This window comes from Ochotona curzoniae, unplaced genomic scaffold (genome assembly GCF_017591425.1).
Source record: "Ochotona curzoniae isolate NIBS_2020 unplaced genomic scaffold, NIBS_Ocur_1.0 contig_2692, whole genome shotgun sequence".
In the NCBI taxonomy this organism is placed as follows: domain Eukaryota; kingdom Metazoa; phylum Chordata; class Mammalia; order Lagomorpha; family Ochotonidae; genus Ochotona; species Ochotona curzoniae.
The window spans coordinates 22,026,920-22,050,634 of record NW_024465556.1 but is presented as its reverse complement, the minus strand read 5'-3'; the positions used below and the strand labels follow the sequence as shown (position 1 = coordinate 22,050,634).

The 23,715-nt window shown below is 57.4% G+C and overlaps 1 protein-coding gene across 1 annotated transcript in view; it reads right to left on the bottom strand.

Moving 5' to 3' along the window:
- The window catches only part of ZMIZ1 (zinc finger MIZ-type containing 1), a 155,441-nt gene that overhangs the window by 13,998 nt on the left and 117,728 nt on the right, over positions 1 to 23,715 (bottom strand). Inside the window, exons 7-15 of the mRNA XM_040976029.1 lie at positions 13,810 to 13,954; positions 7,817 to 7,931; positions 7,061 to 7,278; positions 6,333 to 6,531; positions 5,119 to 5,391; positions 2,504 to 2,686; positions 1,663 to 1,740; positions 1,111 to 1,285; positions 553 to 694 (exon numbers count right to left, since the gene is read on the bottom strand). Coding sequence (XP_040831963.1) covers positions 553 to 694; positions 1,111 to 1,285; positions 1,663 to 1,740; positions 2,504 to 2,686; positions 5,119 to 5,391; positions 6,333 to 6,531; positions 7,061 to 7,278; positions 7,817 to 7,931; positions 13,810 to 13,954 — 1,528 coding nt within the window. The remainder of the gene's footprint in view (positions 1 to 552; positions 695 to 1,110; positions 1,286 to 1,662; positions 1,741 to 2,503; positions 2,687 to 5,118; positions 5,392 to 6,332; positions 6,532 to 7,060; positions 7,279 to 7,816; positions 7,932 to 13,809; positions 13,955 to 23,715) is intronic.

Genomic DNA, 23,715 nt, shown 5'->3' with positions numbered 1-23,715 from the left:
CAGTGCCTCTTCCCAAGGCCAAAGCAGACCATGCTGCATGCTGGCTCTCATCGAGGCAGGAGATCACACTCAAAGTCATGACCACCCTTTCCTGACTGCCAAGTATGGACTAAGCCAAGAGCATCCTCCTCAGCCTTTGGCTCTGAAATGCCTTTCCCATCTCACTCTCCTTTCTCTTTTTTATTGGGATATCTGAAAGGTGCAGACAAGAGACCTCGCTCGAGCTGGTTCACTCCCCCAAGTGCCCACCACAGCTGGGGTGGGGCTGGAAGTCTAGAAGCACATCTGAGACTCCCAACACAGTGGGTGACAGAGACTTGAGCGCCTGACCCATCATCTGCTGCCTCCCGGGTTGCACATCAGCAGGCAGCAGGAACAGAAGCGGAGGGGAAACGAGAACCCAGACACTTGCATGTGGAACGAGGATGCCCCGAGCAGTCTCAGCTGGCCGATCCATAAACAGCTGCTTCAGCACTCAGGACTGGCCTGACGGGCGCACAGCCCCTGCCACCTTGTGCGCAGTACCCTGTGAGGGCAGAGCCCAGCACTCACCTCCACATCAGTGTCTGGTGGACCGTGGGCCGCAGGTGGAACACGTGGTTGCTGACGGCCAGGTTGTGCTCCAGGCGGAAGGGCTCCAGCACCACACCGTCCCGCACGGGGAAGGTGAGCCGCAGCTCATCGTTGTGGTTGGCTGGGTAGGGAGAGGAGCCGGGTAAGCCACTCCGGGACTTGTTTGGTGGGTGGGGTTTGCTCACCCACACTGATGTGCAGCCAGAGGCCAGGTGCAGATATCTGACCCCATCCTGCTGGGCCTCCCCTCTTCTCCACTAGAACCCCTTGCTCTGCAAATGCCCCAGCCTCACCCCCACCAGCTACTGCCGAGGAGCCTCCTTCTGTCCCCTTCTGCAGCTGGGAGCTGACTTTCGTTCTGGCCTCCAGCCACCTGGGCACGTGCTGAGAAAGGGGGCAGGCAGCCCAATCCCTACCCTGACTGTCCCTCTGCTCTCTAGTCCTCCTGTCTGTTCTGCATATGCACCCCACCCCGCCACCTGCAGGCAACCCTGTGGAGCTGTTCCAGGCAGCATGAGGCAGGGCACAGGTTCTCACCTGGGGGAGGCGGCAGGGCGCTCATATTTGGCTTGATATCAGGTGGGAAGGGGGGTTTGACGTCTTGGCTGGGGGACAGGTAGGGAGGGATGCTGCTCCCTGGGGTCATGGGGGGCGTGGGGTTTCCTGGGACAGGTGAGTGGGGGTAATTTGCCACAGGAACCGGCCTGGGAGGCTGCAGAGAGAAAACACACTCAGGTCATGTGATTGTGTGGGAAGGAGGAGCCGTGGCTATGGACCTGTACCACACTCTGCCAGCAGGAGGAGCTCTCCCTGACCCTGGGGAATCCCTCCCCCAAAAGACAGTGGGCCTTGGAAGGGCCACCCATCTCCTACATGAGCTTCTCTGGTGTCAGGTGGATACAACATCTCTGCCCATTTTTAAGTGGGTAGACTAAGGCTCAAGTGGCAAGGACTTGTCTGATCCATTTTGCCCATGTGTGCACCCCCAGCACCTCACCACCAAGATGCCTGCTTCCCCAGGAAAGCGGGAACCCCAAAATGCAGCAAATGTCTATGGTGGGAACTTTCACAGCAGAAGTTGACACATACCCTGTTGACGTTCCCTTGGCTATAGCTGCTGTAACTGCTTCCAGAGAAGGTGTTGTTTTGTCCATTAAACTGTTCTGGCTGTGAGAAACGAGAGAATCAAGGCTTTGGATGGCAGGCAGCAAACCGCCAGACTCTGCTCTCCCTCCTGCTGGGGGAAACCTACAGTGGAGTGGGGATGCTGGGGGTGGGGTGGGGCTGGCCAGCATCCAGCCTCTTTCCATGCACAGCTTTTTGTGTAGCCAAAGAGTTTACAAAGTAACCACAGCAAGTGGAGCTCACAGATTCTGAAGTGCCGGAATAGAAGCTGGTGAGATACATGTCAAATAGTGACATATCTCCCTGAGAATGTATTTCAGAAAAAAAAGAACAAGTCCATGTGCCCGAAAACAGTCACTCCGGGATTATTTCCACAGTGACACAACGCCTCCCCGATGCTCGATGGGGAAAGAACATCCAGCAGAATCCAAGGTGGCCCTTCACGGCGACAGAGATGGGCACATTCAGCATCGCTTACACTCACGCACTGAGGTTTCAAAAAAAGATTCCACGTTATGGCCTACAGTCCTGGCTTCAAAGCTGGTACTGTCACATGCAGGGGGCGTGGCTTCTGCCAACGGGCTTGGTTCACTGTGTTTCTTGTGCCTGTCGCCCATCAGAAATGGAAGAGCCTCGAGCCCCAGGAGGACAGGAACAAAATCAGCTCTGACCACACAGGGACATACTCAGCTCTGACTATACAGGTACATCCAGGAACGCCCGCTTGCCCAACTGCCCCTCAATATCCTCAGGGCTCACGCAGGCAGGATGAGGGGCTTGGGAGACAGCCGTGGGTGCAACTCACCTTGTAATACTGCCCCATGTTGACCGTGGGGGGCGGGTATTGCCCGGTGCTGGGCTGGCTCGGCATCCTTTGCCCGGGGTAGTTGGGAGAGGTGAGCGGCCTTGGAGGGTTGGGCGTGGGGTACTGGCCTGGCTGGGTGGGGAACTGGCTGTTTGGTCCGTATTGCTGGTTTCCATAATTGGGCTGTGGTGGCAGATAAAGGACATGGGGAAAGTCATCAGTGACCTGCCAGGGCATACCTCTGATGCCCCAAATCTTTCCTGGCCCTAACTGACGCCCAGTCTGCTTGACTCATTGCCCACTTCTTTCCAAGGACACCTGTAGCCACTTGCCTGTGCCATTGGGATGGGGGCTCTGCACTTTCCAGCCCTTCTCCGTCTTTCTCTAGCCCGTGGCTCCAGCTTATATACCTCAGTGCAACCAAGGAATGTGAACAATAGGAAGGCCATGTGGCTGTATCCTGAGGCTCTATGTGTGGGGCTGTCTCACCTTCAAAGGACAGACCACACCCTGGCTGGGCAGAGCCTGGAAGAGACTGGCTGCTGCACAGAGACCACTCCATCCGAGAGAGGCGCTGCGTAAGAACAGCCAACAGTGCCACCTACAGCCACCTTTCTGCTTACATGGGAATCTGGCACTCTAGGCTTACAGGTGCAGCTGGACACTGCCTCAGGGGTTGGTGAGGGGGAGGCCCTTAGTCAGCATGTGCTCACAAGGGCCCCAAATGAAGGGCCTCAGAGTAGGTGCCCAATGGCACCAACACGGAAGGACATCCTGCAACTCATGAGGCTGCAACGCAGCAGCTACTTTGCCTGACTGTGACTTCCATCACCAGACAGATGGAAGCAGTTGCCCACCAGGCTAAAGAGATGAGATTTATGAGGGACCAGGAGCCTTGACTCCGGGCGGCCCATTCAAACGCAGGATGGGTCGGGCTGGGGCTCCTGGGAGGCACTGCCAGAGCCAGACAGTTTTAGCTAGGCAGTAACAGCACACCATGAAGAGGGTGATGGGCCCAAATGTCCAGGAGTCTGACAGCAAGTGAGTCCGCGTTGGGGTAGATGCAAGATGGCGCTAGGACTGAGCAGCTCAACATTCTGAGGGACAGCAGGTGCATTCCTGGGCAGTCAGGTGGGGAGGCAGGCAGTGTGAGCTGAGGGAGCCCTGAAGCCCTCTGAGGCTCTCTCTGTGGGGTTCTCATGGGAGTCACAAGGAGCTGGGGGGATGTGAGGAAGAGTGGCAGCTCATGGTCCCCCCGAGGATAGCCAGGGCCTGGGGGTTGGGAGGCAAGGGGCAAGGCTTGACACAGCCACCTGGGTGACGGAAGAAGCCCCTGCTGTCCCTATCTTGAGCTGAGGATGCCTCTGCAGTTGCTGAGACACCCAGCCCATGCCAGGGTGGACACTAAAGGGACACTGCACGGACCTGTCCATCCAGGAACTTGAGGTCTTCGGAGTCTAAACCCACTGCCAGGCCAAGCTCAAGGCCACGGTCCTGAGACCAGAAAGGAAGAGCAAGTTGTTCTGAGAAAGGGTGCGTAAGCAGAGGGCTGGGACCCCAGACTCAGCCAGGGGCTTCAAGGCTGAGCAGTACCGACTGGCTGCTGCTGGGGAACTCAACCCGCCCCCAGGTACCCGGATGGGCCCACAGGAGCTGCCAACTTATTGTCTGTGTGTTGGGGGCCCTGGACACCCGGGCCCCTGCTTAGGACGCTTTTAAGTCCTGGGGTGGTGGGTGGCTAGGCTAACCGATGAAGACATCTGCACGCCCCTACAAGAATACGGTCTAGCTCCTAATTCCAGCTCCCTGCTAATGCTCGCCCACACGGGACCTTCCCTCAGTTTCTGAAGGCACTTGGGGGGTGGGGGAGGGAATGATTCTGCAAATGGGATGCTCTCTGCCATTCAAATAAACATAACTGAAAGCAAAGCAAAAAAAAAAAAAATCCTTTACTGGCCTGCTACAGTCTCAAGGTGAGGGCTCCACACTTTCCTAAGTCTTCCCAACACCTTGGCTCAGCTGGCTGGACAGCCCAAGAGGCCATGTGGCGTGCAGCGGGAGAGCAAGTGACCACTAAAGGACAAGCACAGAACTCACTACCTGCTTCCTGGGCACTTGCTGCATGTGCCCAGCTTTATGCAGGGAAAGGGTTTTTTCTGTGCTCACTCTGTGGCGGGGAGGAGGTGGAAACCTTCTCAAGGGCATGAACAACCCTTGAACAACCCCAGGGTTGCATCACCCAGCCAGTGCCCAAGCCAGGACCGGCAGGCAGCAGTAACAGCAGCTACTGCTTGCTCATCAGCTCCACCTGCTGGCCAGAGACAGAACACTTCATGAGCAAGCTCTTCAGCAGGGGGCAGGCCGGAGGATGGGTCGGAAGCCGGAGTTCACCAAGGAGCACAAACACGACTCGGCAAGGGCCCAGGTTAAGAGTAGAACTCGCTCAAAAGCTTTAGCAGGGCCAGGTGTCAAACCCAGGAATGCTGACTCCCGCCCCAAGATCCTGGTTCTGGAGGTGGTGCCAGGCCCCTTCTAAAGCATTGCCCACAGCCCTTGCGTCCTGCAGCCTGCAGCCTGGGCCTCCCACCTCCTCACCTATCTGCCCCTGTACTCACCTCTCCTGGGTACGGCCTCTTTAGGCTCTGAATGGGAAGGGACTGGGGCCGGGGGCCCGGGTAGGTCTGCTGGGGCATCCGCTGCCCATGTGTGCCAAAGGGGCTGATGCCGGGCGGCCGGGGCTGGTTCATGCCCATGGGAGGGCCGCTCATCCCCGAGGGCGTCATGCCAGCCGCCATGCTGGCAGGGTTCATGCTGCCCCCCATGGAGGCAGGCCCCCGTGGCCCGGGCTGGTTCATGAATTGGCTGTTATACGCCTGGGTGGGACCCATCTGGAAAGAGGAACAGACCTTCAACGGGAGAAGAAGAAGAAAAAAAAAAGAATAAAATGCCACATGCATTGAAAGTGCAGGAAGGGAAGGGTGGGGGGGGGGTGGGTTGAGAGAAGGGGCATTTTCCTGTGTGGCTGCTGGTGGACAGACCCCAGGAGAAGGCTGTCCTGGGAGGGAGCTTGCTGCTGCCCTCTGCAGGCTGCACAGGAAAGATGCCGCTCAGGGGTGTTAGGGGGTGGGGCGCAGTCACTCCAGTGCGCAGGCAGCATTTCAGGGGGGAGGAGGGGCAGGCAGGGAATAGAGGAGGAGGTGCAGGGACTGGGAAGGGCACGGAGGGTGGAGGTGGATGAGGATGGAGGTAGGAGCCCCAAGGAGATTGAACCTTGGTGTCTGGAAACCGTGGTCCCACTGCAGGTCCCCCTGCCAATGGAAACACTCCTCCCACCTGCAAAGTTCAGCTGGACCCTGGCTTCCAGCTCCTCCCACGGCCCTGCTGCCTGCCCGCCCCTGCCTTGCACTCCTCTGGGGACTCCGGCTCTCCTCCCATCCCCTCCATCCTTTAGAAGACCTGGGGAGTAGGGTTGGGGTGTGGTGAGGAAGGCCAGGACAACAATGGTCCCAGAGACCACTTGAGGGACAGACTGGGAACAGGGTCTGTGCTCCCATAAGCAGGACGCCCAGGGAGCAATCTGGAAGCTCATTCCAAACACAAACACACACACACACACACACACACACACACACACACACACCCTAGTTATCTGCCACACCAAACTACACTGCCACACCCACGCATACGCCCCTGCATGAACTTCTACAAAAACCCAAATACACCCACACCCTCACACCACCAGTTCCCCATTTTCACCAACACCCTGCCTCTGATTCCCCCAGGGACTGTCCACCTCACAGACTGCACCAGGATGGGTGGGGGTCCTTACCGGTCCATACTGGTTCATGTCCTTGTTCTGCGTCTCTTGCAAGGCTGCCACGGTGGCTGTGGCCGTGGCCGTGGCTGTGGCTGCCGCTGCCGCCACTGCTGCTGCTGCAGCGGCTGCTGCCGGCTGTGTAAAGTCAGCAGGTGGCCTGGTGTGAGGAGGGATGCCCATGCCGGCAGGGGCGCTAGGACCCCCAGGGTAACTGCGTGGGAAAGGATGCAAGAGTTAGAGTTTGGGTCTGCAGAGGGACCTGTGACAAGCTCTGAGTGGGAACATGGGCTTCCCAGGACTGGGTGAGCAGCCAGCTGCTGTGACCTTGGAGCCTGTGCTGGGTGCTGAAGGCCAGTGGGTGTTCCTGCTTGGCTGTACCCAGCCCACTTCATGCCCCTGTAGTTCCTTCCTTCCTTTTCTTGGGATAGAGGAACTCCCAGTATTGGACAGCTCTGCTTCCATACATACCCCAGCAAGACAGAACAGATAGCTTCAATTGTTTTTGGGCAACTGGTTGACCTGTCTCACTATCCAGCTATCTTTTCCAAGGTAGCCCATTCCCTGTCTCCAAGTTTATACTCAAAGCAGAAAAGAAGCTTTTTCATCCCTCCTGGGACCAAGGGCCACTAGAAACCAGGGACAGAGCTTCTCCATGCTAGTAGGGTCTGGGAACACAGAGCTGGGATATAAACTGGCTCCTCCCACCTGGGTGGCTTGAGGAAATCAGGGTCAGCACTCACCTGGCACCAAAACCCCCACTGCCGGGGTAGTTGGGCCGGCCGTACATGCTCTGCTGGATGTAGGGCTGCGCGGGGCCGGCCTTGGCCGGGAACTGCTGCTGCTGCCCAGCAAATTGCGGGGAGTTGAGGCCGGGGTTGCTGGTGGTCATGCCTGATGCCATGGGGTTGCCGCCTGGATTCATGGGGTTGTTGGCATTGGCCATGGGGTTCCCAAGGACCTGGGGGCAGGTTGAGAGAATGTCACAGGGCTGCAACCCCAGGTACCCACATGGTCGTGTTGGAGGCGAGGAGGGAGAAAAGCAGGTGGTACATGAGGTAGTGGTGTGGGGCGGACAGTCAGGGCCATGCAGAGGTTGTGTGTTGGTGGGGAGGTGGGGGGCTTGCGTTAAGGTCACTGGCACCCTCCAGCCCTGGGACTTCTATATGGCTATGGCCAAGGTGGGCAGAGAAGCCTGGGGCTAAGCATTGGGACTGTCAGAATGTTTCATGGGACTCTGCTCTGGGCCACTCTGTTGGACCAAGTCCACATGGGATAGAGAAAAACCCTCTGCCACATTGTCACATGTCAAGGGCAGCCACTCCTCCTGGAAGGTCATGAGAGGAGGAAGAGACAGTCCCCAGGGACCAAGCCCCTAAGGAAGGGCAGGCCCTTCCTGCATCCCACAGTGGGGACAGAATCTGAGAGGGAAGCGGATGGCATGGCATCCTGTGGCTGGGAGAGGATCCCTCCTGCCACCCGCCTGCCCCTGCTCTTACCTGGCTCTGGGATGTGTTGGTCACTCCCCAAACAGTGGTGACCACGGACAGGGAGCCGGGAGGCTGGTTGGTGTTTTGCTGCCAAGGGACAGAGTCATAGGGGAAGGACCCATCACTGCGGAGGGAGGGAGAGAGAGAACAGAGTCTTAGGGGCCAGTGAGTGCAGGCTTGGCCAGAGCTTGGCAGCTCGCACACTGTCTAGGGGTGCCACTTAGGCCTGTCAGAGGTCTGACACAGCAGAGGTGCACCTGCTGGGACACGGCTTCTCTAACTCTACCATGGAGGCCGTCACACTGTGTGTCACCTCAGCTCAGAGTTTGCAGGATGCACTCCTAAGCCAGCAACGTGGGACGGGGTCTCCCTAAGCCCTAGTTCTGGCTCCAAGAGGCCTTTGAAGAGGAGCTGGGCTCCCCTTCACTCCCTCTGCCTCAGAACGACCAGGCCCCCCTTCAGTGAGGACCGTGAGGGTCTGGCTCCCCAAGTCCTGTGGCTGGCCTATGGAACATACGCTTCCCTGCGTCACCCATTCCTCCTGACCCTGGGCAATGCTGCCCCACCTCCTACGTTGTCTCTTGCACATCCTCTGAGCTCATCTCCTCCCTTGATCACCTGAGAGCCTGTGCATGAAGTCCTCCGTGGCTTCCTTGTGTATGAGGCCAAGTCCACACTCAAACTCGAAATCACTGACTCGGTGAGCCGCCCCCACCGCCCCAGCCCCATTTAGCCTAGGAGCTACTCTTGGACTTGGTCATCATGCTCCACAGTGCCCATCATGTCTTGGGACAGACGCCTCCCCAGGAAGCCCACCCTGTCCCACACATAAGGACTTAACCTCAGATCTTAGCTCTGTGCTGAGACCTGCAAAGAGCATTTATCCAGGTCTGCCACTAACTGTCCTGGTGCCATAGTGGGGCTCTGTAGATCCAAGCGGGTGGCAAAGGGAGAAGGGTGCTAGAGTGGGGGGCTGAGGCTGTCCTCCCCCCTCCTGTCTGCATGGCCTGCAGGTTTAGGGTTGGCTGAGTGGGCTCCTGCCATTGAGCACAATTCCAGGGGCTGTGTGCCGCCCCCCTACCTTCCCATCCCTCCACCTTCCAACTGCTGCACAGGTGTTCTCAAAGTGGACACTTCTGGGCAAAGAAGCAGGCTAGCTTCTGGTAAGACACATTCTCCAAGCCCGATGGATGGCTTTCCCCCTTTGCTGAACTTGAGCAGACTTCACGTACCCAGCCCTCCTACCCTGCTGCAGAGCTCCTACCCCAACACACACACACACACACAGCTGGAGCTGCTGCACCCACAAAGGTGCTGCACTCAGGGATGCTCTGGTTTTCTCAGGCCTCTGGGGCTCTGAACGGGCAGGTGGTCCCTCAGCTACACAGGCAGTAAGCAGCCCAACTCTTTCTATTGTAGATATTACCCCAGTCCCTGACATTTTGGGGAATGAATCGATGGATGGAAGATCTCTTGCTGTGTCACTGTGTCTTTCAAATAAATAAATTCTATATGCATCTATACATGCATGGGGCTCGTATCCTGCCTGGGTGGGCTGGGCAACATTCCCAACTGTAACTTAACACAAGCCAGAAACTATCTTTTGCTCTAACTATTGTCCCTGTGACCCTAGCAACCTGCAGTTCCACTCAATATCCAGTGCAGATGCAAGGTCCTGTCCCAGAACTTGTGTGGTCCAGCTCAGGAAACAGATCACCCCAGCCACTACTACTTGGGAGCCCTCTGGAACCTGGCAGAGTTCCCCCACAATCTCTACTGGGACTGGGGGGCAGCAGCTGATAGCTGGTCACCTCGGCAAGGAGGTCCCGGCTCATCGGGAACGCTGTGTTTGAGGTCCACAAACAACAAGCTCCCAAGTACCCTGCAGCTCCGTGGGTGGGCCTTGTGGGCGGAAACCGGCTCCTTCCTGTTTCACCCCCGCTCCCCTAACCTCGGTGAGAAGCAGCATTCATCCGTGTTCCCAAACTGGGCATCATGCCCTGGCTGGCTGGAAGGTTCTTGCACACATGGCAGGCACATGAACATTGGGAGACAGGACGTGTACCCACACCCTGGGCCCTGCTGGCACATGGCCGCACACGTGTACCTGGAGGGGTGGACTCAGAGCTGGCTTTGTCGCCACATGCACCTGCTACAGAAGCAGAAGTGGCAGTTGCACCGATGGCTGTGACTCATCTGGGGGGAAGAAGGCTCCTGTTGTGGCAGCCGCGGCCCCGCCCCCACTGGCCCACCACAACCACTGGCCTTGCCCCTTTTGACTGGACAACCTCCCTCCCCTAGGGGCTGCCTGGCTCTTGGACTGCTTGCTAGCAGAGGTAGAAGCCTGGCTGGGGAGAAAGGAGGGAGCAACAGAGGTGACCTAGAGAATGGTTCATCAGGGGTTGGGGAACATGTGGCCCCGGAAATCATCAGCTCTGGCCCTGCCAGAGTGGGACTTGGAAATTCACTAACTTTATGACAGATCTGTTTTTTGAGTTGATAATTTTGCAGGGCCTGTGAATGAGCTTCTAAGTCCCCAAACGGCCCCTGGCCTAGGGGCACTCCGTGTGTGTGTTGTGTTTGTGTGCTGGGAAGGAGCTCCTGAGACTGTCTCTCCCTCACCTCAGATCAGCACGGTCTAGCCTGCAGCTCAGACGCCCACTCCCCTTTGTACACCCCTCTCACCCTCTGGGGCCTGGTTTTGGGCCATAAGCTGTCCCCCTCCCACACAGACACCACAGCCAGAGCCCCCTGGGGAGTCCTTAACAACCTGCCAAGAGTCCTAACCTGGGGGCAGCTACAGCCTATCTCTGCACCTGTGCTTACCCAAGGACTCCCAATGGGCCTGAATTGCCCCTCTCATCCTGCCTAGGTGCCTCCAGAAGCCACCTCCTCCAGGAAGCCCTGACACATCGGCCTCTGCACATTGCTGGGGCTCCCAGGATAGCCCTGCCCTTTTTCCTTCTGCCCCAGGAGCCATCTTCACACACCCATGGAGCTCAAGGAGCATCTACTGAACAACAGCACCTGCTTGTGCAGGTTACTGGAGGAATGCTGGGAAGGAATGAAGTCATGAACTGGTGCGCCCAGCACCTGCCTCCAGGGTACTGGCACTCGGGGCCCAGAAGGGCCAGGTCCTGGCTCCTCTGTTGGCCAGCAGTGAACGAACACATGAGTGTGATGGCACCAGGTCACAGAAGCGGCCACAAGCACACAGGCCCTTGGATGCAGGCAGAAACTCAGGCACAGGGAGAAGAAAGGGATGACTGAGGCCCCCGGCTGGAAGGCAGCAGAACTGCAGCTCCACTCCGCTCCTCAGCAGCCCACCCCTCGGTTCATGACCCCACCTACTACTCCCAGGGGCACGGGGGCTTCCTCTGCCCAGGAATCTCTCCCCTGGGTCCCCCACCCCCAGCCTCGATCATGCCCCTGGAAGAGGAAGAGTGGCCACCCTTGATCTTGGAGTCTTCCCCTGCTCAAGCTGGCTTTGATTGTAATCAAATTAACAGCACAAACCAGATTTATTAGGCTCTTAATTACCTTTGCAGCGCTGATTTGTAAACGGACAACATGCTAATCACAAACGGCTCATTAAAAAACCTGGGAGAGGAAGGCATGGAGGGATCCATGTGGGCATCGAGTCTGCACCACCATGGGGATATGGCAAGTGTCCTGTTGCCCAGTTACTGGCTGGGACACCCCAAGGCCTCTCCTGGCCTCCCTAGTTCCCCTGGAGTGTTCTGGAACTCTGGCCTGGACGACCCTCCCAAATGGCCTTAGAGAGTATGAGGGCCTCACCTGGAGGGGCAGCCCAGGTCAGGTCCCGACACAGAGCCCTGGATCATGGCATCAGCCCTGGTGACTACGGTCACCGCCAAGTGCTGATCCTGCTGTCTCTAGAGGTGGAGGTGGGGGCCCTAAGCCTTGGGGCTCTGCATTTATCCTCACTCTCAACCCTCAGAACCTGCAGACAAGACCACCCCTCTGCTCCCAACAAACTTCAAACAGCCAGAGTCCTCCAAGCTGCATATCTGAGCATCCCAGGGCACTTGGTCTCAGCTCTGAGCTGGGGTCCCCTGCTCCACGCGACACAACTGTTGTGAGGAGATACTGAGACAAGCCATACTGAGACACGTGGAGGAGGGCTCCCCACCCACTCTGCCGTGGGCACATGAGGGGCTAGCAAGATGATGGCCACGCCAGAGCAGCCCAGCACACCACGGAGGCTTGCCCTGGGTAAAAGCACGGCTCCTACAGGCAGTCAGAGTCAGCCCCACGGGTCTCAGGCCTGAGTTAAGGGCCAGGGGTTCTGGCTGCTGGTACTCCCCAGTCCCAATTGACCTCAGGTGGAAGGATGGATGGCTTTCTTTTCAAACCGGGCTAATTACTAGACGCCAACACCCACTGCCTTTGGGTGTCCAGCAAGGCACGGTGTGTTGTTGAGTGCCCAGCTCTGACCCTGGAGAGCTGTGTGTTCCTGGGCAGGTCACTTTCCTACCTTAAACCTGGGTCTCTTCTGCTTTCAAAAGGCCATGGAGTAGCATGCCAGAGTGATGCTGGAGTTCTCAGACTACTTCCTAAGAGACCTAACCCAGGGAGCTGAACTTGGGGTGGCAGCGCTAGAGAGCAACCCCAAGCACTTCTCAGAAAACCTGTTTAAATTCACAAATCACACCTGCTCACTCTCAGCCCAACGTCCTTCAAGGTCTAGATCTTCCTGCCTCCAGATAGCCTCCTAAGTAGCCAGCCCTCCTTCTGAACTCCAGGTCCAGTCCTGTCACCTGCCCTCCAACTCCAATCCTGCAGTATTCTCTTAGTTCTTAACTTGATCCCAGCTATGTTCAAAGATGTCCTGGGATTTGCAGCCGAGCCAGGAGCAAGGGGAGGAAGGGGGGCGGCGGCAGGGTTGGCTTCTCTGGAGCAGGGGTGATGCCTCCACCCCCTAAAACGTGTGTGGACATTCCTGCAGCCGGGATGCTTGGGAGAAAGGGACAGCCAACAGAGGGGGAGGCGCAGTCATCGAACATGAAAGGACCAAGATTCTAAATGCCAACCAAAGGGTTGCACCACAAAAAACTACCCTGGCTCCATGCCAGCCCACAAGGGACAGGCACACAACTGCAGGAGAGAGGCAGCTGGAGCTGTCAGCAGTCAGGTCTGGAATCCAGCGAGGCAGTGACCCTGGGTGGTGACAGGCTGCCTGTGGCACAAAGCACTTCTGACCGAGGCAGGTAACCACGTGTCAGGAGCCATCCTGCCCAGGCAGGGCGCCGGCCCCCGACTAAGTGCTAAGGTTCTTTGCAACTCCAGGAGTCAACAAGCCTCTAATTTGATTTATAAAGCATGGCTGGCACCTGAGTTGCGGGCAGCGCCTTGTCGGGGTGACCCAAGGCTGCCTGCTGCGTGCTCCAGACCGCAGGTCCCTCCGCTCGGTCGCGCTAGATAATGAGAGCAGAACTCTGACTGCAAATACCCCTCCCGGTCCTTAGCAGGGGTGCACCCAGGGAGCGTGGGCACACGACAGGCCTTGTGAGTGCAGGGTCAGCCTGCAAGAGTGTTGGCACAGAGTTGCCCCAACTCGGTAAGGGACTCAGGAGATGATGAACCAGGGACATTGCTGGCTGGGCCACTTGTTCAGTGTCTGGCCTCACTGCTTCCAGCCAACCATGCCCGCCTCCTGCCTGGGACCCTGGCTGCTGGTGGCTCTGGTCTACCTCTCATTTCTCTAAGTTTACCCAAGAGCCTGCTCGGGAAGGTCCTGAGTTCAGGATATCCAACTCCTCCCCCCACCGTTGACTGTCAGGCTGGGAGCCTGGGACTTGGTGTGCCAACACCCCCCCCTGCCTAACGGGACAAAGCAGGCAGGCTAGGGGAGAGCCTCATGGATCTGAGAGATTAGCAAGTGCATTTCAGATGATGCAAAACCCATCTACCTTCCCCTAAGCCCTCCGAGCCCCTCCCCTGTCACCTCTCTAGAGGCCCTGTCCCCTCGGCCCCCTCACCTGTGTGACAGAGTGGGTTTCATGGAGCTCATGGAGTTGAGGGGGGGCTGCATGGGGAGTTTCCCAGGGGCGTCGCTCTGGCGGCTCTTCTGATGCCGCAGCAGCAGCAGGCGGCCGAGTTCTTCACACCAGGAGGACAGTAGCGCTGCGGGGAAGAAGAGGACGGTCAGTGAGCACCCTGGCCACCACACACACCCTCTCTGCACCAGCAGTTGCTGACACCGACCTGGATTCTGAAATTCATAGGACAATCTCAGAACCCTTAGAGCCCGGAGAGGCCTTGGTGTTCCCTGCTGTAAAATGGAGCATTTCACATACAGCACCCAAGGAACCTAACACACGGCTTGCTGCCCATTGGTTAGCTCAAATGTGGCTCCTCCCGTGGGTGGCATTAAAAATCACAAGGCTTAGACCCAATCCACAGGGCTCCCTGTGAAATTCCACCTAGCAAACACTCATGTAGCAGCGCATTCTTTCCAGCTATCTGCGCACCTGGACACAAATATTTGTGAGGACAAAGAATTTTGGAGCAGAGGGTTCTGGGCACCCCAAACAGGACACAAGAGCCATGCACAGCAAGGTGGAGAGGGTCTGTCAGGAACAAAGTACTGGGGGCATGAGGGGTCTTCCTTCCTACTTCATCATCCCGAGGTGGCCATCAGGGGCCAGTGGCACTGCTGAGGTCCATGTGTACCAGTTGGCCACCACGCTGGCAGGTCCTTCCAGAGCTTTGCAGAGCTGAGATTTGGGGTGCAGAGATGGAGGTAGAGAGGCTGGGCCTCAGGTTGCTTAGGAATAAGGAGAGTGGAAAGATTTTCCCTACACTCCTTCCCAGAATTGGAAGAAATCTGTGGACGCTAAGCAGAAGCTCAAAGGTTGACCTTGACTCAGCAAATGGCCCACTCCTGCCACATCCAACAGAGTGCTGCAGGGCATGGCCAGGGACTGTCTGGACCACATCTGCTCAGCCAACCTTCCTTTAAGAGGCCCACCCCTGGACACAATACAACACGCATTTGCATTGGCCCGACAGGAAGCTGGGTATTAGCTGCTATAATTTCCCATTCTACAAAATGAACAGATGCAGGCTCAGGCAGGAGGATTCATCGTAACCCCCCAGTGAGTGTCTGCACCAGACAGGAAGGGAGGAAAAGAGACCCTGCAAGAAGCCAAACCTTCAAGTGCTCAGAGCCTCCCAGTCCTGACATTCAATGAAGATACCCCCTTAGGCCCCACTGAGCTCAAGAGGTCCTAGGGGCAGAGCCAACATGCACAGAGACCAGGAGGGTCTGGATATGGTTGTCATTTTAGGCTGTCCAGATCCTGGATTAGGGAGGGTCCCTTTCCCCTTGAAATCCCAAGTGGAAAAACCATGACTGCTGAATACACCTGCTGGGATGATGCAGAATGCAGAGATGCTCAACCACAGATCTTCTATGGAGGCACCTGCTTCTCCTTCCTGGATGGTCTCAGGCTACAAAGATACAGCCAAGCCCTCTCCACAAGGTCACCTTGTGTGAGAGGAGAGGCCCCTCACCTGACAAACGCCACTGTAAGAGGACCCCAGCCCACACCTGCAGCAAGCAAAAACGAGTTTTCAGATCGTTCTCCCAGGCTCCTTAGTTACGGCTGCTCGTGCGGAGACACTGGGCATCTGGAAACTCATTTGCACGCCAGGCACGAGGCCCAGCGGATCGCAGCAATGGAGGGCCGGCTCTCTTGCCAGCACAAAGGATGGCCGCAGATGGCGCCGCCTGCTGCCCACCCCGCCCCTCCCAGCCCTCACTCCTCTGTGCCAGGCAGGGGGGCGGGAGCACCATGGGGGATTCGGGGCTTTCCTCCAATGTCACGGGCCGCCGCCTGCCTGGCCAAGGACATCCTAGTGGAGTGGCTTTCCGTGAAGGGAACACGGCAGCCTGACTTTGTGGCAGGCAGGCGTGATGTGTGTGTGATAGCCACAACTCAGCACAGCTGCTGGCAAGGCCACATTCTAACCAAGGAAGAAAGAAGGGGGAGTTGAAGGGGAGGACCCACCACCCCTCACCCCCCCCCAAGGCTGGCCACAAAGGGGCTTATGGACAGCCCTGAATGTAGTGGTGCCAACCAACACAAGGGGTTCCAAAGTTAACGCTTAACCACAACCCGCAGCAATCTGCAGCCCAACACGGTGTCTGGGCACTGTCAGAGAAGCAGGTGGAGGCCTGTTCAATTGCAAAACAACATAGGCTGGGGGTGCCAGTCCAAGCTGGGAATCCCTGCATGGGTCTGACCTGCCTTTGACCTATGTGCATGCCGGGTGGGGCATGACTAGCCCCAGGATGAGGTGGGCGGGGCAGGAGGGCGTGGTGTGATGTGCCAGGGTGTGCTGGCAACGGGAGGGAAGCTAGTCTCACCCTGAGCCCTGTCTGAAGATAGATGGGGCGAGGCGTGGCCCTTGGACTGCTGGGAAAACCCGCCCTCACCTCGTCCCCTGAGCTCTACTTTGGGTGCTGACAGCACTGGCCTGAGAGCACTCCCCCCTTTTCACACAAGAAGCACAGCTGAATGCATCACAAGATGGCCTTGGGCAATGCTTCTGCTTTCCCTTATGGGACTGGGCTGGCTGGCTGCAGTCCAGAGCACAAGGCCCCTGCACATAGCACTCAGAACCGTGGTCGCCCTTGGTGGAGCTGAGAACCACAGCACGTGCTGAGGGGGCGTGCAGAGGCTTGTGGGCTCCGACGTGCATTCTCCTTGGACCCTTAGCAATCTGGGTGTCAGAGTGTGCGTCTGTGGGTGGGGGAGGGGGCTTTGCCTGTCAGAAACCAGCAGGTAGGGGGCTGCTGTGAGCAGAGGCAGGCTGGACCCCTCTCCTGGGGCTGATGGTGCAGCTGAACTAGCACCTCTGGGCCGGGCCTCTGTAGTAGTGAGATCTGTGCTGGGCACATCTAGCGCAAATCCATCTTTCCCAGTGCCTAGGGTGATCCCTAAAGACCCACACACACAATCCCACACTAGAGGGGGAGTTATGCCGTAAGCAGATGTGCAATGAGTTGTCAGGGAATCCTGGTAGGAAGCTGGGCTCTGCACCAAGCCCCATTCCCCACCACCCTCCCCAGTGCCTCCAGGCACCATGTCAAGGGCCTCAAGCTCTTCCAGCTGACCTCAAGATGCTCACAGCTGGAGCCCAGGCAATGGACAAAGGCTTCAGACCCCAAATGCCAAATCTGGGTCTCAAGTCTGGTTTCCAAGCACTCCCCATCATCTCAGTGTCAACTCAGCAGGCCTAGTCTGACTCATCACCCTTGTTACCAGGTTCCCACACATCTCAGGCTCCAAGGTATTTGGCCACTCACTGCATAGTCATTTGACAAAGACCAGCGAAGTGTATCTGCATGCAGAGTCCCTGGTTGGGGCCTTCACTGAAACCCTGAATGGCACCCACTGCAAAGTCCAAGCCACTCAGGAGGATGTGCAAAGCCTGGTGGGCTGGGGCAACCTTGACGTTCACCCAGCCTGATCTTTGCGGAGAGATCTGCCCTGTGGTTCAGACCCAAGGACCTTGATGGTTTGGGATTGAGGCCCAGGTGAAGGATTTACAGTGCTGCATGACCATGGACAAATGGCATGATCAAATAACAGCTGCTCCTTAGGGGGGTGATGTTTAGATGACATGAGTGCCCCAGCAAGTGTTTAAAGCAGTGTCTGCAAGGCAGGTCGTGGCCTGGCCGGTGGTCTCAGCAGAGCAAATGCCCGCTGTTCCCAGCAAGTGCCTTTGCCCAGTGGGCTCCAGACCCACCTCTGGACATCATGTGACCCCATGCCTCTTCTTGGCTTCCACAGAGACCCTTCACTGAACGTGTGCTTCTACAGGGCTCATCTCTAATGCTTCTTCGTCTAGGACACCTTCCTAGCTCCCAGGGGGCACCAGTGCCCACACCAGGCCCGGCAGGGGAGTGGGGAATGACGGCAGAAGAACCAGGAGCAGTGATGGCTGCATATGCTGGCCCTGAAGTCCACAGACAGAGCCTGAGATTTTACAGACTGCTTCACTGTTGGGACTCATGTCTCCCATCTGTAAAATGGGCTTCCACAGAGGGGTTCAGATTAATATTATTGCTCAATCCAGAAGGTCTATGTAGGAAGTGCAAAGCCCAGGGACCCCATGCCCCAGTGATGTCACAGAGCATCACAGCAGCTGATGAAGAATGGCCCCAAGAGGAAACCCACCAGACATGATCCTGGCTCTACCTGCTTCCGTGGGACCCCTCAAGCTGACCCTTCCAGCACCTCCAGCAGCCTCCTCTCCCAGGGGATGAGCTGAGTTGCCACCCTGGAATGCAGGCACAATGACAGGCTCATACAATCAGTGCCAGATGCATGCAGTAACAGAAGGCATCATCAGCCTTGGTCGGCAGAGGAATGCACAGAACAATGGCTAAGAGGCGTGGGCAGCTCTGTCACTTCTGATCAGAGCATGGCAGGCAACGGAGCCAGCGTCCTGGGCACACACAAAGCTCCAGAAGTTTCCACGGGATGGGCGTAGGACCTGCTGTCCCTCAGGCCAGGCCCTCTGGCAGACAACGGGGACCTTCCTGTTTTCCTTGGTGAGCCGCCACCCAAGGCCACAGTGAGGTGTCCTGATTTGAGGCACAGCAAAAATCCATTCCCTGTCTTCAGGCAGTTGCATTTTTGCTACAGCCAGGGGGAGGGCACATGGGGCCCCAGAAGGAAGCCATTTCTGCTTCCTCAAGTTCCCTTGGGCTCCTGCAGCAAGAGCAGGGCCTCAGGGTCCACCACAGCCCACACTCAGGCCTGGCATTTCTGTTGGCACCACAGAGCCCTGGCTTTCAGCAGCCAAGATCCAGACAGTCAAGGTCAGCTCCACCAGCAAGCAGCAGCCTGCTGTCTGCACAAGAGCTACAAGAGACATTAAGGGTTCCTGTTAGCTCCCTCCATGCCTGGAGCTTAACTCGCAGACTAGGTTTTCTACAAGCAGCACCAAGTCTTATAGTCAGTGGTGTGATGGGTGGTATGTGTGTGTCCCTTGTTGACGGCACTAGGCAGGGAAGGGCAGGACATGGCCAAAAGAACCCTGGGAGGATACAAATGGGGTTCCATCTCCCAATAAAATCACTTGTGACATATTTTCAAGTGCTTCTGCCCCATCAGTTATTATGGTCACACAAGACCCTCCAAGTGACAGAAGGGCACAACAGGTTCCATTCCTAGAGAAGGACCTCAGGGTACAGAAGCTGGTCAGGAGTGGGTACCCCAACTGCTGCGATGGACAGGAGAGCCAGGCCCTCTGGCTCCACACCCCCAGCACCTGCAGTCACCAGGGGAAAATAGGTCGCACCCTCCCTCTGCTGTCTTGTCCCTCTCTCCTCACTGGCTATCCCCCAAGTCAGGACAGGGGCAGCTGACCATTTTCCTTACTCCAAATCAGCCTCCTGGTAATGCACCCTTTGCAAGGTGGTCAGGAGCTGTTTCGCACAAATGCATCCTGGTCACCTCTTGGATGTCTGCCTGGGCTGCGGGCTGGGGAGTGGGGAGATGGGGCCTCCACGGCATGAGTGGGGGCTATGCTGGGACGTCAGCCTCAGCAGCCAGCAAGGAGGGTAGCACCTGCTCAGCCGCCGGCGTGACTAACAGACACGAATCACAACCAGAAATAGACACATAGCGAGGCCGGCAGAGACAGACATGCACGCAACACGGGGCAACGGGAACCTGGATGAGGTAGGCAGAACCATGCTCTGGTGTCCTGGCTAGGCCTGACTGCAGCCCCCCTGGGGAGATGTGCCTAGAGATGGGAACTGTCACCCAACACAACCCACCCTCCATCAAAGGGCACATGGAGTCACGGCAGGAGGTAAGAGTCTGCAGAACCAGATGTGCCTTGGCGGTTCTCCACCCACAGGCTTGCGCTGGTGCCTGTGTTAACAGCACCTTTGTGGCTGCCTGCATCTCACGCAGGGCTCCCTGGAGATGCTGCCACTGTGCCCAGATCATGCTCTTCCAACCTCTGATCTTCCTCCTTCACTTTTCACACACCAAGTCTTGGTTGCAGACAGCTGCACAGAAGACAGAGCAAAGCGTGGGGGAGGTGGGCAGGACCCAGGTTTCAGACAAGCAGGCCTGGGCCTGTCTCCACATCTTTCTGGCAGGCGGGGAGATGTGGCAGGCCGTGAGGCCAAGGGTCCCAGCTGGACCTCGGGGAGGCAGGAGATTGTGAATTCTTGCTTGCCAAGGTCACCTGAGGTCACACCCCAGCTCCAGAGTGAGGAGGAGGATTATACAAGCACACGCACACACAACCTGGCCTGCCCAGAGCATTATATAACAACAAATTGCTATATATTGTTTCCACTCTCCTTACTGTGCACCTGCTCCCTTTAGGATGGCCAGGCCCTCATCTCCTCCAGCACCACCTCTCTCCCTCAGCTCCACAAGGATCATACAAATACGTAAGAAAGCCTCACGTGGCCCCATCTCCTTTACCTTGGCCCTCAACAGGGTACCCACCCAGGTTTTTCCCTGCAGACACCTTGTCCTGGGCAGTGTAGACCCCAAGGAACTCACCCCAACAGCTGCCAGCTCCTGCCTCACCAACAGTGCCAGGTGGGCCGTCTTAGGAGTTGTGGGGTGCAGGGGCTCCACACTCCACACTTGTGCCCCACTTGCACCAAGGGACCTGTCATGGGGAGGACGATGCAGCGGGCAGAATGTGACCCTCTCAGCTCCTGGCTCACTGCAGATCCAGCAGCAGGGTTCCTAAACTTGCTGCTTTGCTCCCGACCGGGCTGGGTAGTCTGCCCATGCCCTGGGAGAATAGGACCTTTGGGACATTGTCACTGTGCCCAGCTCTGGGCTGAGGCTCCGGGGCTGGGTTTCCTGCCTTTGCTGGGGGTGCCCCCAGAAGTGGAAAAAGAGACCCTCCCTGGCCTGCCGGTCCTGGGGGTCAACTCCGCCCAGGAGGAAACAGCACCGGAAGCACGTGACTGTGGTGGAGGACAGGAGGGTTGGCCCCCAAGGGGGATGGGGAAGACCCGGCCTGGCTCAAAGCAGGCTTCTGAACCAGTGGGGCCCTGAGTCTGTTCAATGGGAAACAACCCTGCTGGAAGGCTCCCTGGGGACACAGGCCCTACTCAACTGCTTGGTAGCCTCTGTCCCATCAGAGCCAGCCACTATCATGCCACAGGCATCACACCTGCATGCTGGTGCATTCCTGGAGACAGCTCTGTGTCTCCCACCTGCGCCTTGCTCAGGGGGACTCGCATCACCACAGCATCTCACTTGGTCTTGTATGTGACTTAGGCAACCTCCCTTCCTCTGCAAGGCACAGCCCTCCCTAAGTCTGTGAGCTCGCCGCAGGGACATCTCTCTCTGGACCTTTGCAGTCCCTCAGATGCTGTCGGCAAAAGCCTTTTTCCTTCCTGCCACCTGTGAGGCTCACCTTTCCCAGGTGCCAGGGGGCTCAATGAGGCCCCATAGCTGACATGCCTGAGACCTGGGCCATGGGAGCCCCAGAAGGCAGCACCCACCCAGCAGCCTCTGTGTCTGGGGCCTCAGAGGGGTCAGGGCATGACTCATCACTGAAAACTTCATTCCTGGGAGGAATGGATCAGCGAGACTCAGCTGACCTCTGGGAAGTAAAATCAGGACACTTGTCCTGAGGTGGGGTAGGCAAATATCTTCCCATGCTGCAACAGGCAACCTTGACTTCCACTGGCTCCCAGTTTGCTAAATTGTTATCACACTCTGCTCCCTGCTGTGTGGGTAAGAAAAGCGAAACAAGGGTCAGCAGGACCTTTGGCTGCAGATGACTGTCCATTTCTGCTTGGTCCCTTCTCTTCCCGTACACCCCTTCTGCAAGGATGCCTGGCAAGGCTGCAACATCCTGGGAGGCTCCAGACTGGTCCTGCCCAGCCCTCTCGGCTTCTCTGTCCTGGGAAGGTCTTCAGGTCCAGGGGTTGTCCCTGTTTCCCAGAACACAGCTGCAGCACCCAAGCCTCTGCCCGAGGGCGTCCCAGCTGGCAGCAGCTGGGAGTCTCAAGGTCCTGAACTCATCCAATGCTGAACTCTAGAGGACCTTGGAGCCTGCAGGGCTGTTCCCCAAACTGGTTTGGCTGCCCCTCACCTGGCCAGGCTGGACCTGCTGAGCAGGGTGCAGGCACCTACCTAGCAGGTCAGCTGAGCTTCTTGGGACTTGAGATAAAACTCCTGGCCTGGAAAACTCCCCTCCACCTCACACGATCATCTTGATCTTCCTGGGTGGCAAGTGACACCCCTGCCCCATACATACACAAGTTCAGGTGGAAAATGCTTTCTGGGGCTGCCGTGCTTACCAATGCCTGCTATGCCTTTTTTACCAATGTGCTGGCCAAAGCAGGCACCTGAGCTATCAGATACTGCAGCCTTGCAAGGCACTGGTTCACAGGCCCTCAGGAGGCCCCTAGTGGGGATGCCAGATGCCCTGCCTCTTGGCACATCTGTGGCAGCTTGTGTCACCTGACTCCAGGGATGGGTATTTGTGGGCAAGGACAAAGGTAAGGGGTACTGGAGAGCAGCCAGCATCAATAGCAAAGTCAGAGAGGGGCAATGGCCCAGAGGGGGCAGGGCTGCCACCACCTCTACTTTCAGAGCCCTGGCAATGGGCCCATGTGCCCCCTTTTGCAGCACATAGCTCTGACGATGAATTGAGGCTAGGAGGCCTCCTGGGCTGGGAGAAGTATTCCTAATAAGACAGATGTTAGGACCCAAGAATGTGCCAATGTATCTGTGTGGCGAAGGCCAACAGTCTTTGCCCCTGCAAGGAGCATAGGAGAAGCCAAGAGCGCCATGGCAGCGCCTGGGGATGAGGTCAGAAGACCAGAGAGGTGATGGTGCTCCCCATCCTCTTATGTCCAGTGGGACCTGAGTCAACACTGGTGTGACCAGCAAGGTGAGAAGTGAACCACGCCTGCTGTAGCTGGGAACTCCAGCGCTCTGCCAACCTCATTCCAGCAGCAGCCAGCCCATCCTGCACGTCCATTGCATCCTCAGGGCCAAACGCCAGCGCCTACTGCTCACCTGCAGGGAGTTGGGAGGCAACAAGAGGGTTGCAGAAACCCATTCCTTCCTGGTCATGGACTTGTCACTGAGGCCTCCCAAGTAAAGGCCTGGCTGGCTGTCCTTGATGATGAGATCAGATCATGAAGTCAGGCACTGAGTGAGCTTGGAGGGCCCCTGCGTCCCATCCCAAGCCTTTGACTCTTCCTGGTGAGCCTGACCATCCTGGCATTTCAGTTCTTAGAATGAGCCCTGCAGGAATGTCCAACCCAGGGCACTTTGTGTGCCTACGAAGGAACCATCTAGAAAGCTGTCCAGACTCAAGGTGGGCACCACAGTAACAGGTGCATGAAGCGTGTGTGAGGTGCACGCCCCACACCCTCTCCTCTGCTCCTGAGGCTGGGATCAGGTTACCCGCCACTCGTTGAGACAAGAGACTCCGGGAAAACCTGTCACCCAGGCTTTTTTGTGCCGTGCCCTATCCTAGCCCGCTTCTCCTGGCTGATCGGATCCTGATTTAGTTAACCTCAAGGCATCCCTGCACCTGGAATCACCCCTGCCTCCTTGTTGGGGGGGATCACACCAGCATTTGGAGGGCAGGAGAAGCCTGGCACACGTCTCTGCCTGTCTGCCAGCCTCAAACACGCAGCTGGTAGAGTGTCGTACCTTCCCTGACCCCCTCTCTGTGGGAGGTGACAAACTTCAAATGGGTTTTCTGTCTACCACAGGGAGATGGGCCTTCTGGAGGCTGCTCACCCAGCAAGGGCGCCCGCCGACCTGCACAGGCCACGTGTCTAGACCTCCTACCAGTTGTTCAGAGAGCCACAAGTGTGGATATTTAACTGAATCCTGAAAACTACCACATCCAGCTGT